We start from the raw sequence: 17,666 nt of genomic DNA, 5'->3' as shown, positions 1-17,666 counted from the left end.
TGTGCCTGACATCGCTCTTATGCCCCTCCATCTTACGCCAAAATCCACGTCATTAAATACTCGCTACTATACGAATGCATGCCAAGAATTCAACTATCAGAATCGTGCAGCCGCCGTGAATCCGCAACCAGTCTTGCCCTGTTCCTCAGCCACAGCCCTCGCAGAGCATGCCCCCTTGGGCCCAGCGCAGCACCCCGAGGCGCAGTCCGCATCCGAGAGGCACTGCCCCGTGATGAACTGCTGCCCGTTACCCTTCCCTACATTCTGCGACCCAGCCGCACCCGTGTTACCGCCCGCAGCCGGGGCAGCTTGAGCAGGTGCAGACGGCGCCGCAGCTTCAGCGCCGGTCCCCGATCCAGCACCAGCCGCGGCGCCGCCGAAGCCACACCCCGTCTTGCCGTTCGCGTTGGCCACGGCTACGGCAGAACATGTGCCCTTGCCATTGAGACCTGCACAGCAAGCCGACGCGCAGTCGGCGTCTGTGAGACACTGGCCGGTGATGAACTGCTGGCCGTTACCCTTGCCGACGTTCTGCGAGCCCGCAGCTCCGGTGTCTGCTGCAGCGGCTGTGTTTCCTGTATCTGGGGCGGCGGCAGCAGGAGCAGCGGCGGCAGCTCCCCCGTCACCGAAACCACATCCTGTCTTGCCTGCTTGGAACTGCGCTCCAAGACCGGAGCAGATGCCGGCGCCGTTGAGGGTGGCACAGCATGTGGAGGCGCAGTCTTTGCTGCTCAGGCAGGCTCCGCCAATGAACTGGGCACCTTGGCCGTTGCCGACGTTCTTTGCGCCGGCCGGGTCAGGTGAAAGCGGACTTGGGGCAGCAAGAACTGAAGCAGCGCCTTGAATATGTTAGTGTGAGACAGAGAGGCTTTGAGTCGGAGAAGACTTACAAAGTGCTGCGGTAACTGAGAAGCGAACCATGCTGAAAGTAAAAGGAAGGGAAGAAGTATTTTCAAAATACCCTCAAATTACCAAAAAGGATATGTTGAGACGACTGCAGCCTTGTACTCGATGCTTCTGGTTAGCTCCTCGATCAACTCAAGCGAGGACACCTGCCATCTTAAATAACATCGATCCATCCCCACGAAATGGTCTGAACATTGAAGTAAGCTTGTCAAAGCCCCTCCCTCAGCGCTTGCTGATGTCCTTCCGGCCATGTCACGAAGATCCAGCTGGAGATGCGACGCAGTTCTGTCACAGGGGCACGTTTCTGGAACTGAGGCTGAGCGACAGAGACGAAGCAGAGCTCACCCAGCCTGCGCGCCGTTGTGTGTGAAAATCCGACCGAACATGCGTACCGCCACCACGGCGATCTTCTGCCGTTTGACCTGCACGATACCACGGGCAGTAACAATTAAGATGGAGAACATAGCGCAAGGTAGCAAATCAGCCAGTGAGGTCGTTGAGGCTGATGGCGGGGGGGTTGAAGTCACAGACGAGGCCGTCCCTGTCGGGCCAATGTTTCGGATGAGACCATGCTCCCCAAAACATCGGAAAACGGCAAACGGGCCCAAACACGGTCGAGTAGTCCCTGGCCCAGACGAGCTGAAGAAGAAATTGTTAGTCAACGATTGAAGAAAAGAGATAGGACGGTCGACCTTGCTACAGATCTTCCGACGGCCCAGGTTTCCCCATTTTCGCAGATGTGCAGAGCGACATCGCGACGACGGCTCGCCATTCGTCTGGGGCGCTGCGTTTGGGGGCCCGGGCCCAAGCATTGCGAAACCGCAGGGCCGCTGTCACGGCTGTCAGCCTTCGGTGTGCCGTCTGTCCGATGTTAGGTCGTTTGAACTGGAGTTGCCCCTATTCGCGAGATCCATCCATCCTGCGCTGGAGTTCGGCCGAATTGGCAGGCGAGTTCAGCCGAGTTCCATCCATGGCCCAAGGGGGAATGTGGGAGGGAGGCAGTGATGATTGTTTGAGGAGATGGTGCGGGTTGGTTCATGTCTGGTCCGCCTCGCAGCATGAATGTCCTTGAGGATCCTTCGCTGAAAAGGGGTGAAATTGCCGGTCTTAGCCAACAGGATCGCGCTGGACGCTCCACTGAGGTCGGCTTTGATGCCCACGATGCCTGTGTTGATGGTTTGAGATATCCTGGGAGGTGGCGGGCGGCAGCGTCATCAGTCGGGGATGATGGCACAGGGGAGGATCTGCCGTTCGGCGCAACGATTGTGCCGTGTTTGCTTGTCAGAACGATCGTGAAGATGTTTGCTCCAAGAAGCTCGATGAAGAAATGCGCATCATGAAGTTGATCAAACGTCAATCCTCCAAAAGTTCAGCAGAGTTTCGGCGACTCGGAGTAAATCAGAAAAAAGACCAAGCAGTGCCCTGTGAGCGCGGAATTGACTTTCTCGCAGCAACAGGGGCCCTCAACAGGAAAAGCTGGCAGCTCCAGGGGATGGATGCCCTGTCTTCTTGGATCACTGATTGGCTTTGCGGCTGCTTATCTCATCTAATCAGCCCCTGAGTGATCAAGACACAGAGCAACAACTGAGCAGCGACTGACTCTTACAACTTCATCGACAGAAACATGTTTCTCGACGTGACTCGCCATGTTGCATCCTCAACGCCTCTTTGCACGACATGTCGATCATGAAGACTTCGCAATCTTCACCTAACATCAGCGATGCGGGAACCATCGCTGTGTGTCAAGACGAAAGACAACGCTGGCGACATTACGGATTCACCGCTGGTAGGCGAGGTTCTGCGACACCAACCACGACAATCCTGCGTGTTGGACATGGATGAATGGGCAAAGTCGCATTCTCCCAGGGGCCACCTGCAGCTGACGTACTCTTCGCTTTATCCCGCAGCCTCTGCTCATTCAATGTGGCCCAAGTCAGCTCATTGACTGTCGCGGTTTAACTGAGGACTTCCCAGCGATGCGTCGAGTGAAGTCATCGCCGGAGACGCCAACACGCCCCAGAACCATACTCACATGGATGCGGTATCTGCCTCGAAGGCAATCATGTTCAAGCTGCACAACTCGGCGAAGTCCACAAATTGACCGCGGCCGGTTGATGGTAGGTCCACGGCCACGAAGCAATTGAGACAGGCAGTATGTTCAGCTGGGTTCAAGTGAACACCACCAACACTTGTCGACAGCAATCGAAATGCTTGGGTCTGGCAGCGCGATACCATCAGAACCAGCCTCATTTCCAACAATCTATTCGAATCAATGTGTTTTCTCTCGTCGGAATGCCCGCTTTCGCTTGTCGCTTCTTCGTCGTCCGGAGATCCGGAAAGCAAGCAGCAGCCGCAGTTCCAATACCGCCGGCTGCCTTTGGAACTCCCGGGGAACGCAGAAATGCTGACTGAGCGTCTACGAGATCGCACACAAGCTCCAGCAGCTGATCGTATTAGGTGCTGTGTGAGGACGCACCGGTGCCGATACCTCGATCTCAAGAACTCAGCGTTTCGTGGCCAGCGACGAGGCGGTGAGGTCAGTTCGGCCCCATCTCCGACCGGGCATCTTGCGAAGGCATGGCTTTACTGAGCCTCTGTCGAAAGAATTACGATGGAAACCCTTCTCGAAATGAATCAATTGGTGACCGTACTGGCGAGGTCTTGCACACGGACTGCCAATGTCTGTCTCTTCCGACGCCGTCCCGTCGTCGAAACTGATTCCTCTTCAAGCTAGTTTGCCCGGAGCTTCTTCCGCCATTGCGATGACCAACAGGACCCAGCCATTGGATGCCCGCTCAGGCGACGGTCTCGATCGAGCGATTGAGCCGGCCGTGGAGGCTTGCGGCGCACAACTGACAAGGTTCAAGACATGCGCCAATTAGTGCCGATGTGCGCGCTCGGTGGAATCATGCCATGTCTCTGCTGCATTCCAACTGCTGGCAGACATCTCACGATTGGCCATCACGCACATCGAGCAGGCCATGCTATGCCGCTTCCGTCTTCGCCTGCTTGCGACTTCTCCAATCCTATCAACCTGTCACAAAACCAAAGTTGGAGCTGTTGGAGCTCAGAACAGTCGTTGGTCGCGATCCGTCTCTGTCTTGCAGACACCTCATTGGGCCAGACTATCGACCGCCACTTCTGTCACCGTCCAAACTCACCGGTCCGAGATGGGGCTCACCCTGGACCTTTTCCGCTGTCATCTGCAAATCATTTGTGTCAGTGACCTGGCTCCTGGGACCGCAATGCCTGCAGATGACAGCCCGGGGTGGTGGTCAATCACCGCCTGTTCCTCCCATCGGCCCCTCTTCATGAGTCGCTCAGGAAAGGGTCCTCCCAGCCCCGGCCAACTGTCTAATCAAAGACATGGCTGTGCGGGGAAGAAAGAGATGTCGATAGCGTGATATTTCTGCTCACCTCACCGATCGCCAGGCCAGACCCGCAGTCCGTCACACTTGGACCTGACTAGACCTGCGTACAACGGCACCTCTTCACCTACACGCGTTGCTGCGATTGCGAGACTCGGAAGCTTGTCGACATGGCGGCACTTCAGGCTGACGTTGTAGAGCCCGACGACTTCAACGACAATGACTCGGCCGTGGGCGATACCAATGTGCGAATCTCACTGCTTGTGCGCTCGGCGAAGGTACTGACGGGTGGGACAGGACGGGACCTCGACGACGGCGAGCTTGAACAGCTCGATCCTGGACTATCGCAAGGAGAACGGCCGCACCTATCACAGGTTCCGAGATGGAAGTGAGTAGTCCGGCAGGATGGGCGAGGAGTGAGCTGATTGTTGTCGAGAATACCACTTCCCCAATGACGAGGAAGAGAACGAGCGACTAGGTATTGTCGAACCCGCCTTGAGCCTGCTGTAGGGCAGCGTATTGACATTGTCTTGAGACCTTCAGCATCATATCTTCTACCTCTCCTTTGACGGTCTGCTCGGTCTATCCCCGCCCAACAAGGCTGACGCCAACCCGGGCCGTGTTCTTGACTTGGGAACGGGAACGGGTATCTGGGCTATGGACTACGGCGACGAGCATCCAGGCTCGGAGGTAGGCAATCCAGCAGCGCCCTCTTTGATATGATCTGACCTTTGTTTGTTTGTAGGTCATTGGTGTCGATCTCTCTCCGACGCAGCCGAAGTTGTATGTGCTATTGAGACTTCACTTTCCGGTCTCCGCTAACATCTTCCAGCGTCCCGCCAAACGTCAAGTTCGAGATCGACGATATCGAAGACAGCTGGACCTACTCCCGCCCCTTTGACTACATCCACTCCCGGATGATGAACTCATCCATCTCGAAATGGGAAGAATACCTGCGCCAATGTTACGAGTAAATGCCCCCCCCTGCCTGTCTCCAACAGTCTCCAACATCTGATCCCCAAAATCTCACACGCCCCCCGCAGAAACCTCAACCCAGGCGGCTACCTCGAGCTCCAGGAATTCGGCCTCCCCCTCTCCGACGACGGCACCCTGACCCCGGACCACGCGCTCCACAAGTCGATGGCCCTGCTGGGCGAGGCCGCCGCCAAGATGGACCACGCCTTCATCGAGCTCAGCACGCTCAAGCCCATGATGGAGGCCGCGGGTTTTGTGGATGTCGCCGAGATCTGCTTCAAGTGGCCCAGTAACACCTGGCCGCGCCACGCAAAGTTCAAGGAGCTCGGCGCGTGGAACTACGACAACATCACCACCGGGCTGCAGGGGTTCCTGATGGCGTTCCTGACGAGGGGCCTCGCGTGGAAGGCGGACGAGGTGAATGTGCTCGTCGCGCAGACGAGGAAGGATGTTGGAGATCGGAGTATCCATGCGTACTGGCCCATGTGAGTGTAACGGTGGTTCATGTGATGGTTGGTGCTGACTTTGACAGGATCGTGGTGTACGGCAGGAAGCCGTAGTGAGGGTCCGTCGGAGCCGGGAGACGGGGCCGGGTGGAGTTATCCTTCCCGGACGGGCCCATGCTTTCGGGGCCAACCCACTAGTTCACGAGAGAAATTTTAACAAGAAGCGATTCCACGATGAAGATTTTTCCCACTCACCCAGCTCTAGCCCTACCGCTCCACTTGGCTCTTCATTCCTCGCACGCCGGCCATCGTCAACAATCAATATCTCGCAGGCCTTGCTAGCTCAATCGGTAGAGCGTGAGACTCTTAATCTCAAGGTTGCGGGTTCGACCCCCGCGTGAGGCTCAATTCCTCCCTCCTGCTTTCTTTTTGGCCATCAGAGTTTCCAGGCTTAAGTATCACGCGCTTCTGTCACATTTTTGAGTGGTGTAAGTCTTATTGATAGTGATTATTGTTTGTTAATTCCAACCGCCTGCTTGTTCTACATATGAAAATCAGACAAAAGACCACACCAGATAGGTATCCTACACAAAAGACGAAGAAAGCAGGCCCGCTCACAATCCTTTCGTCATGACCCTCCTGAACACCGTAACCAGCCAGCCACAAACATCCCGCACGCGGACAGAAGCATTGCGACACCGCGCCGCCACGACCCTGACCACCACGACCGTATCCCTCTCCACCTTGCTCAACCTGTCCCTCACCACCTCCGCCACCGCCTCCTCCTCCTCCTCTTCCTCTTCGGCGCCCTCCACATCATCGACATCGTTCTCAACCCCGCGGTACTCAAAGTACTCGCTCCACTCCGGGTCCGCCAGCAGCGCCGCGGCCACCTCCCGCTCGACCGGCAGGCTGAACTCGGTGCCCTCGTCCGCGCCCGCAGGCGCCCCGTTGACGCGCGCCGGGTAGGTTACGAACATGCCCGTCTGCACGCTCTCGAACAGCCAGCGGAACGCGTACGGCGCGCCGAAGCCGAAGTCCGCCTCGCACGGCCGCGTGTCGCGCCAGTCCGTGAAGAGCGTCGTCATCGGGTGGAAGGCGTCGCCGCGGATGAAGAGCGTCGTCTTGTCGCGGATCGGCGCGAGCGAGGCCAGCATCGCGTTGACGTAGTCTTGTGTTACCGTGTTGGTGAGCTGGCGGATGTACCTGGAGCAGCGTTGTTAGCAAAGATTTCAAGCATCAAGGGAAGCAGAGATGAAAAACGTACCATGCTAATTTCCAAAACGGCGCCGAGGAAATTACCTCCTCGCCGCTCATCGTCGGCACCACGCTCTGGAAGCTAACCGCCACCGACATGAAGTTACTCTGGATCCGCGCCGGCACGACCGGGTCCCGGAACCGCGGGCGCATATTCACCGCCTCGCCCCAGATCAGCGCCTCCTTCAGGTCCGGCTCGTACAGCGCCGCCTTGTGCTTCGAAAGCACGCGCCAGATGTGTGCCGTGTACGCGTCGTAGCTCGAGATCCACCTGCCCTCGCCGTCTTCGTCCGGCGGGGCGGCGAGCTTCTTGAGCTTCGCCATCTTGCTCTTGGGCAGGTGGAAGAGCAGCCGCTTCGACGGGCGGTACGCGGCGTTCCGCTCGGGCGCCGCGCTGGGGCCGTCGACCTGTTGCGACGCCGGAAGGTCGGGCTTCGTGGTGAGGGAGAAGTCGAGGCAGGCGGGGTCCCAGGCGGGGAACTTGGGCGCGGAGCCGGTGCCGCGGGCGGCCCAGATGGCGTTGCAGTTCTCGGCGAGCTGGTGCAGCTGGCCGGACCAGGCCATGATGTCGCCCGAGAAGTGGTGGTGGTGCATCATGAAGACCATGCCGCCGGGGATGAAGGTGGCCTTGTAGGCGGCGGCCTTGGGCCGGCTCGTCCAGTGGGATTCCGGGCACTGGCCGCCCTTGAAGGGGTGGACGGACCACGTTTTGGGGTCCCCGAGGGCTTTTGAGGAGAAGTGCTGCTTCTCGAGGTCCGCGAAGGTGGGATACTTCTTGTTCTTGCCGGTGGCGGCGGCGTTGTCAAGCCATTGGACGTGGAACTCGACGGTGTCTTCTCTCTTCTTGTGCCAGCAGAGCCCGGAGCCGGAGGGGTGTTTTGTGAGGACGCCGGGTAGCTGGCGAACCTGGGAGAGGGTCCTTTCGAGGCCGGCCTTGAGTACTGTGATGAGCTCGGACTGGGAGTCTGGGGTGGCGGAGGGGAGCTTGAAGAAGAGGACGTAGTTGCACCAGATCTGGCCCGAGAGGTAGTCCAGCGTGGAGAGGGGGAAGATTTCTTCTTCTGGGTCTGATTCCCAGTTGGTAGGGTGGAGGTGGTGCACTTCTACCCGCGCCATGGTTGATGATGGAAGTCTGGGGTAGTGCAGTGGCCTTACACGAAGATGTAACAATATAGGAGATATGTGGGAGAGGAAGAGAGAATGCTTCTTCTTGGGGAAAACCAAAGAGTCGAGGAGAGCAATGGATTCTTTTCTACATCCTTCAGACATCCTACTTACACGTCGGCCTTGAGGGATTCATATATGGTTCTCACCTCGGCGGGGGAACCAGATTCCTTCCCGTCAGATGGCTGCCTTCCTTCCTCGCCCCTCCCCATCCTGCGCCGCCATCACCGTGGAGGCAGTGTTAGCATCAGTGCCAGTGACAGTGTTCCTCCGCCCATTCCCGGCACCATCATCGCTCGTCTTGGTCTAGATAGGATGTGATATTTGGGGGCCATCACATCTTGGACGACTCCTCCACGTACCAGACTCTTCCTAGTGGTAGATATGCGTTTGCCGTAAACGGTAACTGCGTCGTTGTGTGAACGATCGGGAGGAGCGCCTCTGCCCCCGGCCACCCTCCTCCCCCATGCCACATCCACATGGTCCAGCCAGCCACGGCGCGGCACCAGGCGTATCTTAGCGGAGTCCCATCACAAACCTTCGCAGCTTCGGTAACTCGGGCAGTAGGCCTATCTCTCCAAAGTGGCCTCAAGCAAGAAGAAGATACATGAGCTGAGGCAGGTAGGTAGGTAGTCAGGATTTGAGGGTCTGTGACTCAAGGTGCGTGTGAGGCGTATGTATGGTGGAGGTGGAGGGTCCTTCCGTACGGCTCAGCCGATGAAGAACAAAAGGACGGCCGAGAGAACTTGCGCCGTTGCGAAGCAGGAAACCAGTGGCCAGGAGGATCCAGGTACCTTTTCGAAAAGAAGGCAATCACACCGAGAATGTAGAATGTGTGTGGGTTTGTGGTTGGGCCTACACTGTTTACGGACGTAATTATCGTTTTTGGGCTGTCTCGCACGCAAGAAAAACGCTGTTGGTTCCTCGTCACAAAGCCAATTGGCCAGGAAAGCCTCATCCTCCTGCGAGAGTGAGAGAAATGTCGAGATGGCGGCCGTGGAGCCCCATTGGTCGCAAGGCTGCGTTACACACACCCTTCCCTCCCCTCCGTCCCCCTGCCACGGCCAGCGCGCGGGTGTGGAGGCGATGATGGAACAGGTGCCTAGCTCCGGATTCCACTGCGGCACGACTTTCTTGGGTTTTTTGATAGAGCGCAAGGCTATTGAGAGAGAGGCCTTGGTAGTAGGGTGGGATGGGGAGTGCATTTTCCTAATGAGGAAACACACGAAGCAGTCCCCTCTCGCTCATAGGCAGCGTTGGCACTGCGAATGATTCCTCAGCTAACTTGACCCTTGCGATGAGGATGAGAAAGATGGAGGAGTGGGGTTTCACTCGCCGGGGTCTGATTCCCAAATTCCCACAACCACCATGCGCCTTTTCCCCGTTGACATCGTCCTGACGCCTGGGCTACCGGCCGGGGGAACCGTTTTCGCTGCCTGCCGGTGCTGCGGCTCAAGCCATCTTTTGACAGCCCCGAGCCGGAAAAAAAACAAAAGTCGATAAATGAGGCTTGCTGGGGGCCGTTTCCGGTGAGTGTGAGTGCACGTGGGGAACACTGTTGCGCCCAGAAACAGAGAGCGGATAAGTGAGAAAGTGGATGACGAGCGAGTGCCCGAGAAACGCCATTGGGAGCGAGGCGATGCTGCCGCTGAAGAAGGAATCGGGTCCCTACCTACCCCTCCTCCGCCTCCCTGTCGACAATCAATAACGGCTCCATCCCGACTCACCGGCCGCTCAGCCTTACGAGGACCTGGCGAGCGCTTGTGGTGTGTAGTGAGTGGTGTGCGGCCCTCGGCGTCCTCATTGGCTTCGTCGGGGTCATCATTCCATCCTTCAAATGTCGCGGCGTCGTCTCCGTGTCGCTTGGCTTTCCGCGCCTCTTGCGCCGCTTCGGTTTGCCTAAACGGGGGATTTCGCCTATCGCCGCGCGGGCGGGGGAGGCGAAACGATGAGATAAAGACATTGTCTCAAGAGCCGTGGGCTAGCGATGCCGGAGAGGCACGGAGAGGCACGGCAGACCGGTGGAAAGTCCGACGGCGGGAGAGAACAAAAAAAGTTGCTGCCTCTCTCCGTCTCTTGGAGTTTCGGCCGTGACAGACACTGACAGATAATGTCGCTATCAGCCTAGTGGTGCCTGGAATATCCAGTTCGGTGGAATCCTGTAGTAAGCTGACGTAGGGTTCCAATGTCACACACTCTGGTCTTTTTCTGGGTCATTCCCAGCGGCCGATCACCACCCACTCAGACTCGCTCCAGGCTTACAGTACTTTACCCAAGGCGGCGGTGCTGGGAATGGGGATGGTGGGGTGCATCATGGAGGGGCCCGCCTGGACTGGCCAGGCAGCATCGCGCGTAGCTGCATCGAATCGCATGCATTTCTTTTCGCCCATCACGTTACACCAAGATCTTCCAGCTCCCAGGACTTTGGGAGAGAAGAAGAACTGTTTCCTTTGTTCTCTCGACACTGTAGAGAGAGAGACATGACTCTTCGCATCCCGCTTGATTGGAAAGCTCGTACAGAGTAGTGCTGACACCCCCTGATTTCCGTCGCATCACACGTCCTTGGAATGCGACACCCAGCCTTACGAGACTCAGGGTCTCTGTCGCTCTCTGTCGCTCATCCCTGGATCCCTGCTTTGGTTCAGTCATCATTGCTGACATCGCCACGGCAGGCTGCTTCAGGCACCTGGGCACAGGGTCGTAGAGATGGATTCCCTTCGCCTCAGTTGGTGACTCCAAAGTCGCCGGAACTCCGAAAGGGCAGTGTGACTGATCCTTCCGTGGTGCGCTTTAAAAAAAAAGAAGTCGTGGTATCATTTCTATCTCATCCTAACAAGTTAATGTACGGCTCAGGCCACTTGCCCATCAACAGCGGCCGGTCTCCTAGACGTCCACCCACTGGCGCCAGAATTCTCAACTTGCGCTTCTCCTTGTCAATGTCGGCAACGTAGACGTAGCCCATGATATTCGACGTCCGAATCGTTTCGGGGCTGTCCCTAACTGAGGCGTACACGACGGGCAGCGTCCAATGCGCCATTAGCTGGGACGAGTCCACCCGCGTGAGGCCGTCGTCCGTGCCACCGTAGGTAGAATCTGCAAAGAGTCAGTAAAGCTTGCATCAAGGACGGCTTTGAAGCAGACTCACTGTCGCCTAGACGGTATATCGTAAGGCTATCAAAGTCGACTTGCTGCGTCGCAGGACTCAACGTCCGCCCGACTGTGCCGAAAAAGTACTCCTTGATCGATGCCTCGCAGACTTGCTGCATGAATCCCTCATCTCTCTCGGCTACACCTTCAGACTTTTCGAGGAGCACAATGCTGTACGGCTCGCCCAGGCTCGTCTTCTCGGACGCAAACCTCTGTTGGATCTCTGCATTCAACGTAGCCGATCCCAACACAATGATGATGTTCGCTGGGTACCGTTAGCTCGATCCATAACACACCCCGTGTCACGTCTCTTCTTTGCATACCTGACAACTCCTCCACGACATGAGCAAACGAATCCAAGCCGGACGTGCTCTTCTCACTGATCCCAAACGTATCGATAATCATTCCCGCGCTCTTAGCCTCGGTATCCTGCGCGAACCGCGAGGTAACAGTAGCCGCCATCTTGCTGACGAGCTGCTTGTATTTTGTCGGATCCTCCTCCGCCCTCGCGTGTCCGTAGTAGTAGACCAGCGGCAGCTTGACCGGCACCTGACTCGGCCCGCTCGTCGGCGTGGTCCCCCACCCATCAACAGCCTCGACGTCCAGCACGCTCCCCACGACAGCAGCGCTCAACGTCCCCGGCAGGCTCAGCATGCCCTCCTTGGGGTCTGTGTTCACCACGATCGGCTGCGCGCCGACCCTCGTCGCGTAGCTCGCCAGCGTCCTGCACAGCGTCGTCTTGCCCGCCGTCGGGGCGCCGCAGACGGCGATGCGGGGGCCCTCGCGGCGCTCAGCGGCCGCGCGCTGGCGCATGGCGGTGAGCTGGAAGTGCAGGTTCAGGTACGCGTTCGCGGGGTTGTCTTGCGGTTGGTGGTACTCGGCGAGGAACTCGGCGGCGGGGCTGCTGCCCTCGATCTCGAACTCGCATCCTTGCAGCGTGAGGATCTTGGACTTCGTGCCGGAGAAGGTGTAGAGGTGGTGCAGGGCCAGCTCGGTGCCGTCCTTCTCTGCGGTGCCGGAGAGGAGTTTGAAGGTGAGGTCGGTGCCGAAGGAGACCTCGAAGCGCCATTCCCAAAAGGGCTGGAGTCTGATTGTGCGGGTTTGGGATGCGTTGGCCGGCTGCTGTTCGTGGTGTTGCCTCCGTCAGTATGGGTTCGTGCTTTTGCATTCAGGCTTCAAAGAGAGGGTGTGTGAAAAGGGCCCGTACCGGCGCTGCCAGCTGGCCCAGACCCGGAATCGACATGCTGGTCTATGTGACGGTCATCGAGGGGATGCTGGTATAAGTTGTGGTGGTCGTTGGTGACGGAGCGGTTTCGACGTGCAAGGTGCAAGTTGGATGGAGAATCAACGAGTCGCGTGGAATTGTTCTGGACGCGCCCACACACTGCTGTGTGGGAGCTGCTTGACATCACAAGTTTCCATCCAGGCTGGCCCGTGCGGGAGCTTCAGCGGGGGTTTTTTTGGCGGGGCTCCTCCGATTTTCAGGGCGCTAGCGTTCCTGCATCAGCGCATTCTCTGTAAGTAGACAAAGATAAGATAAGTCCAAACTTGAGATCACTCTTATATCTTCACATAACATCCCAGCTAACAATCCCAACTCAAAGTAAGTCAATGACTGGTGACGGGAAAGCTCCAATCCGCTGAATCGCAGCAAAAGTCTAGAATCCAGCTTCCATCAGCACATCTTCAAGGGTGCGCCCTCGCTCCCGCGTCAAGCAACCGGAAAGCTCCGCCTCGGCCTCACATTCTCCCGTGCCAACCAATCACAGCGTCTCTCAATTGCGTCTCTTTGCCAATTACGCAAGCCCCCACGTCCCCTCCAAGCTCCGCCACACCCACCGGTTCCTCGCTGCCTGGCCTGCCTTGCCTTGCCTCCTCAGTGGCGCTCTGCGACCGGCCATTTGCGCTGCTCACCTGCTGACCTTGCGACGGCCACTCGGACGCCGCAGGCCCCAGACGTCACCTTACCTACCTTATTTCGCCCGCGCCTCCGAACCCTTGATCACCTCTGCAAACTTCGCGCAGACTCTCGAATACAATACAAACCTCAACAACACCAAATCTTCACATCACATCTCGAAAGACAGTTGTGACATTCGAAATGTGTTCCGCAGATATCTTCCTCGGCCTCTTGGCCCTGCTCTTCCCCCCTCTACCTGGTACGTTTCTCCCCGCATCAGACGATCTCGCACCAGCTAACAACGAAAACCACAGTCTGGGTGAAGCGCGGCATCTGCTCCGCCGACTCCATGATCAACATCCTCCTCTGCCTCCTCGGCTACGTACGTCTTCAATCCTCCCAATCACCCAACTTCCCCGACATACTAACACCCCGTCCCAGATCCCCGGCCTCATCCACGCCTGGTACATCATCGCCAAGTTCCCCGAGCCAGACTACGAGTACGAGTCCCTCCCCCAGCGGGACCGCGAGGGCGGCCGCGTGACGTACGTCTTCGTCCACGGCAACGGCAACGGAAACGCCCCGCACACCCGACAGCCCCAGCAGCAGCCGCGTCCCTCGCACCACCAGCAGGGCGCCAACGTCACCTACGGCACCACGAGCAACAACGCCGGCGGCTCCAGACAGCAGCCCCAGGGCGGCGCCGGCGAGGGCAGCAGCGACGGCGCCGTGCCGCCTAGCTACGCCCAGGCCGTCGCGGGCGACAACAAGATTCAGACGAGAGATTAGAGGCATTCGGTTAAGGATACTAGACGCAGAGTGGTGGTCTACACAGAACTGCCGACTGCATCCGTTGCTGGTTCTGGGTTTTGAAGCGTCGAATGGGGTGTCCTAGACATGTCATAGACGATTGGCTTGCGTAAATTGATCTCGATTTTGAAGGTGGGGGGAACTTTCTTGGTGAAACTTCTCCGGCGGGTTTTTGGCGTTATGGATTTATGAGTTATCACGCTGTGTATGAGTTATGGATCTTAATACAATGCAAGCAGTGGCTGCATCGCTTCTTTCGTCCAATCCTGAATATCGCCGTTGTCTGTAATTGATGGGGTATCTAGATGGTCCCTGAACGCCACCCATGCAACTTCATCCCCAGCCTTTATTGGACTTGTTGATGTGTCCCAGTACTGTTATTCCATCCTTTTACCCATTCCCTGTTCTTTGCATCATGGAGTCCTCTTCCGGGACTGAGTGGCCACTAACAGGCAGACAGCCTACTCGTCGGACAAGCTCTTGTCGAACGAGTCATTGTAATCCTCGGCGTTGGGGTTCTTCACCGTCGGAGCAGGTCGATCATTCTCAACGGGCTCCTTGAAGTGCGTCATCAGGTTCTGGGGAAGGTACGTGTGCCACGACACTAGAACAGCCTTGACCTGCTTGATAAACGATACGCCATTGTTGAGATGGACAACGCACAGCTGCAGCTTGAAGCCGGGCATCATGCGAGCCAGGATGTCGTCGTCCACGAGGAAAGTGTGAGTTTCGTCGTCGGACGCGTCTCCGTAGTTTCCATGATCATAGCCATCCTCAATGATACATGGCTTAAGCACGAGCTTGCCCAAGGGGGCGAACCCGTCAGGCATGCCTCCGTTGGTTCGAACGCCAGCGATAATTTCGCGGACAGAGAAGCTGGCGCGGTGAATGTTGATTACCTGCATGCTGATTTCCTCCTCGAAGATCATCTTGACCTTGCTCGTCTTGGGATTGTTGACCGCATGGATCAGAGACGTTGCCTTGGTCTTGTCGACGCCCATGCAGATCATGCCGACTCCCATCGCCAGCTTCACCACCGCAGTAGGGTCAAAGTCCTTGGGGCGGGCGAACCCAGCGGTGTCGTCGTCATGGATGTAGTCGAAACCCTCGCAGAACATCTCAGACAGCGCCAGGTTGAAGTGTCCGGGGAAGTGAATGAGAGCCTGGTGTGCAAGAGGGAGATCGATCTTGGCCAGGTTGCAAACGGCCATGGCCTCCTTGATGTTGGCGGTGTACTCGGGGCAGACATCGTGCTGCAGGATGTAGGTAAGGAAGCTCTCAATGATTCCGATCGCCTTGCCCATTCGCAAGTAGTCCCAGTTAGCCATGGCAGGAAGGTTCTCCGACAAGAAGCCCGCGGCCACGCCGGCGAAGTCGACGTCCCAGCCCTCGGGCTCATCCGCGTTGTAGAAGCGGCTGCCGCCGCCGGAGGTGTAGACGACGTCGGTCGCGGTTGCAGTTCGGCGCTCGTCGGGGGTCATGCCCTCAGTATCTGCGTCAATGTTGCCGCCGAACAGACGAGGGGAGGTGTCAACGCCGCCGAGAAAGAGGTACTGGTTGAACAGCTGAGTTGACTCGGTGCCAGTGATGCGACGACGGGAGCGGAAGCGTTGGATGCATGACTGGATGCGGCTGTTGCGTTTGTCAGAAGTCACGACGTCAAGAGTTCCGGTCCAGGAAGGCGCCGAGGATGGTTCTTACTCGACAAAGGGTATAAGACTGAGACTGGTTAGTATGAGATCCAAAACGGAAAATTTCGGAGATGCTCACGGGCTGTAGATGTTTTCTCTCTCTTCCTTAGCCTCGGCAGGTGTCATGGGGGGATCGGCAAAATACTCTGGAAACAGTCAGCCGTAATGATACTGGTGGTGATATTCGCAACAGTAATTACCCTCAAATCCGGTGCCACGGGACTTGGGAAGAGCCGTAGGCCCGCGGCTAACTGTGGTCTTGCCGCCCATGGTGAAGGTTGGCCGTTGGTGGTGTGGGATGGAGAAGTCAGCCGTTTGACGACCTCGAGCAGGAGTTGTTCTTTTGTAGCTGCCCGCCGATTAGAATTAAGAATTAGCAAGAACTCACATATATCTGCGCACTTTCCTGATCAACTCTAGGCAAGCGGAGAATTAGGCATGACATGGGGAAGCAACTTCCTAAGGAAGTCTTGCCTATTTTGCCATCTATTCTACCGAGATACCTATAAATAAACACATCAGGGGTTAAATTCTGGCCTTGTGATAAAGGTCTAGGAAGAAGCTGCAAACTGATATCACGATGTCAAACGGCACACACAAACACTCGTTTGCCGGTTACCTCCACCAAACTATGCCCACAAGCATACTAGTAAGTGCGGTCTTGAATTGGTCTGAAGCCACCAATCGAAGGTTTCCTGCATCAATCCGTTGTAGCAATTGCCAAACGGGAATTTCGGCGTTGGTCGTAGATCGGACCCAAGGCTTCCATCTTGGGATTTCATGCGATCCAATCGCATGATGGCTTCCCACTATCGGGTGTAAGTGATCGCCTGGCAAACGCTCGCAGCAATCCAATGAAAACCAGCAGCATGGGATTCGCTTAGGATGCACAGATGCAGGTTTCTTGAGATATTGGAAGTTTGTGGGACGCGGCGGTAAGAAAGCGAGCTGCAGTCTGCAAGACGGCTTTGCCAACTCATTCCTGAGGCGGAAGCTGGGGCGGAGTCTCTGGTGCGGTGCAGATGGATGCACTTCGTAACGCGCCGCAGGAGTGGATGACGGCTGACGAAGGCGCGCAGCACGCCAGGCAGCTCGCATGGCTCGCATACGCAAGAACACCCATGGCTGACCTGCTAGATCCTCTGGCTGGCTGTCCATCACTTGATGTGGGAGTCGTTGCCGATGGCGGTGAGAAGATAATTCCCATTCACGGCCTGCTTCTAGAACCATCAGAGATCACTGCGATGGTCCAATAGAGTTTTTTTCGGTCATCTTGGAAGTGGCGATGAAACGCACTGCGGATAGTATCGCGATACACCTGTCCAACGTGCTTCTCGTTCCAGACTCCGGCGAAAGCGAAGCTGGACAGCAACGTTTCGTCGAGAAAAGTCGCCGCGCCATGTCGAGATTTCCCGTCATCGGTCGCATGCAGTCATGCCACCATCGACAAATGACCAAGACACGTACGAGAGGGAAAGTGGGAGAGTGGAAGGCACCTCGGATAGGCTCTGTTCTGCGTCAGATCGTGGCCGGCTGAGCGTGTTTGTCGACGGTATCATTGGGTCTGACGCATCACCTGCAGGCTGCACATCACCACCCTACGTATCTGTATCCTTCCTTGGAATCTGAACAGGGCGTTTTTGGCACCCCTGGCGATCTCTCCTTTGCGAAAGTATCCTTATGTAACAATGTCCTGGGAATTCAGAAGATGACGAGTTAGGCGGGGCAAGTTTGAATAAGGCACCTTGGTAAACCGTCGATGCAACGTAATCATAAGAATTAGAGTATTCCGACTCGGCCGACAGCGAAAGCGAACTGCGGCTTTCAATGTTGCATGGGTCATTTGCCCCATTGCTCAGGGAGTGGCTCGAGAGTCGGAGGCCAATGGTTCACGTCTGCGAGAGCGTGTGCGCCTTGGACACGAATCAACAAGGGCCAACAGCTGGACAAGGCGGACTGGGAGGAGAACCGGAGAGAGGATCGACAGGGCAGCTGAGCGAAC

The 17,666-nt window shown here is 57.0% G+C and overlaps 7 protein-coding genes across 7 annotated transcripts; 2 read left to right on the top strand and 5 right to left on the bottom strand.

The window, feature by feature from the left end:
* Window positions 1-96: 96 nt before the first annotated feature.
* Window positions 97-921, bottom strand: CGCA056_v007947 (uncharacterized protein; the record flags this gene model as incomplete). Its single annotated transcript, XM_037323195.1, has 2 exons — window positions 97-839; window positions 891-921. The coding sequence occupies 2 exons, from the start codon at window positions 919-921 to the stop codon at window positions 97-99; spliced, it is 774 nt and encodes a 257-aa protein (XP_037178333.1).
* A 465-nt stretch (window positions 922-1,386) lies between these two features.
* Window positions 1,387-1,718, bottom strand: CGCA056_v007946 (uncharacterized protein; the record flags this gene model as incomplete). Its single annotated transcript, XM_037323194.1, has 2 exons — window positions 1,387-1,545; window positions 1,599-1,718. 2 exons carry the CDS (start codon window positions 1,716-1,718, stop codon window positions 1,387-1,389), a joined length of 279 nt encoding a protein of 92 aa, XP_037178334.1.
* Window positions 1,719-4,444: 2,726 nt separating this feature from the next.
* On the top strand, window positions 4,445-5,809 carry CGCA056_v007945 (Secondary metabolism regulator LAE1; the record flags this gene model as incomplete). The annotated part of the gene is made up of 8 exons (XM_037323193.1): window positions 4,445-4,519; window positions 4,572-4,662; window positions 4,711-4,752; window positions 4,810-4,964; window positions 5,020-5,057; window positions 5,107-5,244; window positions 5,318-5,734; window positions 5,782-5,809. The coding sequence occupies 8 exons, from the start codon at window positions 4,445-4,447 to the stop codon at window positions 5,807-5,809; spliced, it is 984 nt and encodes a 327-aa protein (XP_037178335.1).
* Window positions 5,810-6,309: 500 nt separating this feature from the next.
* CGCA056_v007944 (Acyltransferase BOA11) lies at window positions 6,310-8,068 on the bottom strand (the record flags this gene model as incomplete). Its single annotated transcript, XM_037323192.1, has 2 exons — window positions 6,310-6,901; window positions 6,963-8,068. The coding sequence occupies 2 exons, from the start codon at window positions 8,066-8,068 to the stop codon at window positions 6,310-6,312; spliced, it is 1,698 nt and encodes a 565-aa protein (XP_037178336.1).
* Window positions 8,069-10,940: 2,872 nt separating this feature from the next.
* CLP1 (mRNA cleavage and polyadenylation factor CLP1) lies at window positions 10,941-12,506 on the bottom strand (the record flags this gene model as incomplete). The annotated part of the gene is made up of 4 exons (XM_037323191.1): window positions 10,941-11,209; window positions 11,262-11,528; window positions 11,587-12,385; window positions 12,471-12,506. 4 exons carry the CDS (start codon window positions 12,504-12,506, stop codon window positions 10,941-10,943), a joined length of 1,371 nt encoding a protein of 456 aa, XP_037178329.1.
* An 858-nt stretch (window positions 12,507-13,364) lies between these two features.
* On the top strand, window positions 13,365-13,952 carry pmp3-1 (Plasma membrane proteolipid 3; the record flags this gene model as incomplete). The annotated part of the gene is made up of 3 exons (XM_037323190.1): window positions 13,365-13,422; window positions 13,478-13,545; window positions 13,605-13,952. 3 exons carry the CDS (start codon window positions 13,365-13,367, stop codon window positions 13,950-13,952), a joined length of 474 nt encoding a protein of 157 aa, XP_037178330.1.
* Window positions 13,953-14,434: 482 nt separating this feature from the next.
* arb1-0 (Argonaute-binding protein 1) lies at window positions 14,435-15,934 on the bottom strand (the record flags this gene model as incomplete). Its single annotated transcript, XM_037323189.1, has 4 exons — window positions 14,435-15,605; window positions 15,675-15,692; window positions 15,744-15,810; window positions 15,865-15,934. 4 exons carry the CDS (start codon window positions 15,932-15,934, stop codon window positions 14,435-14,437), a joined length of 1,326 nt encoding a protein of 441 aa, XP_037178331.1.
* Window positions 15,935-17,666: the final 1,732 nt, after the last annotated feature.

Source organism: Colletotrichum aenigma (genome assembly GCF_013390185.1).
Source record: "Colletotrichum aenigma strain Cg56 chromosome Unknown KSG_Cg56_contig05, whole genome shotgun sequence".
Taxonomy (NCBI): Eukaryota; Fungi; Ascomycota; class Sordariomycetes; order Glomerellales; family Glomerellaceae; genus Colletotrichum; species Colletotrichum aenigma.
The sequence above is the reverse complement of the archived record's forward strand: the minus strand, read 5'-3'. Positions and strand labels throughout refer to the sequence as shown.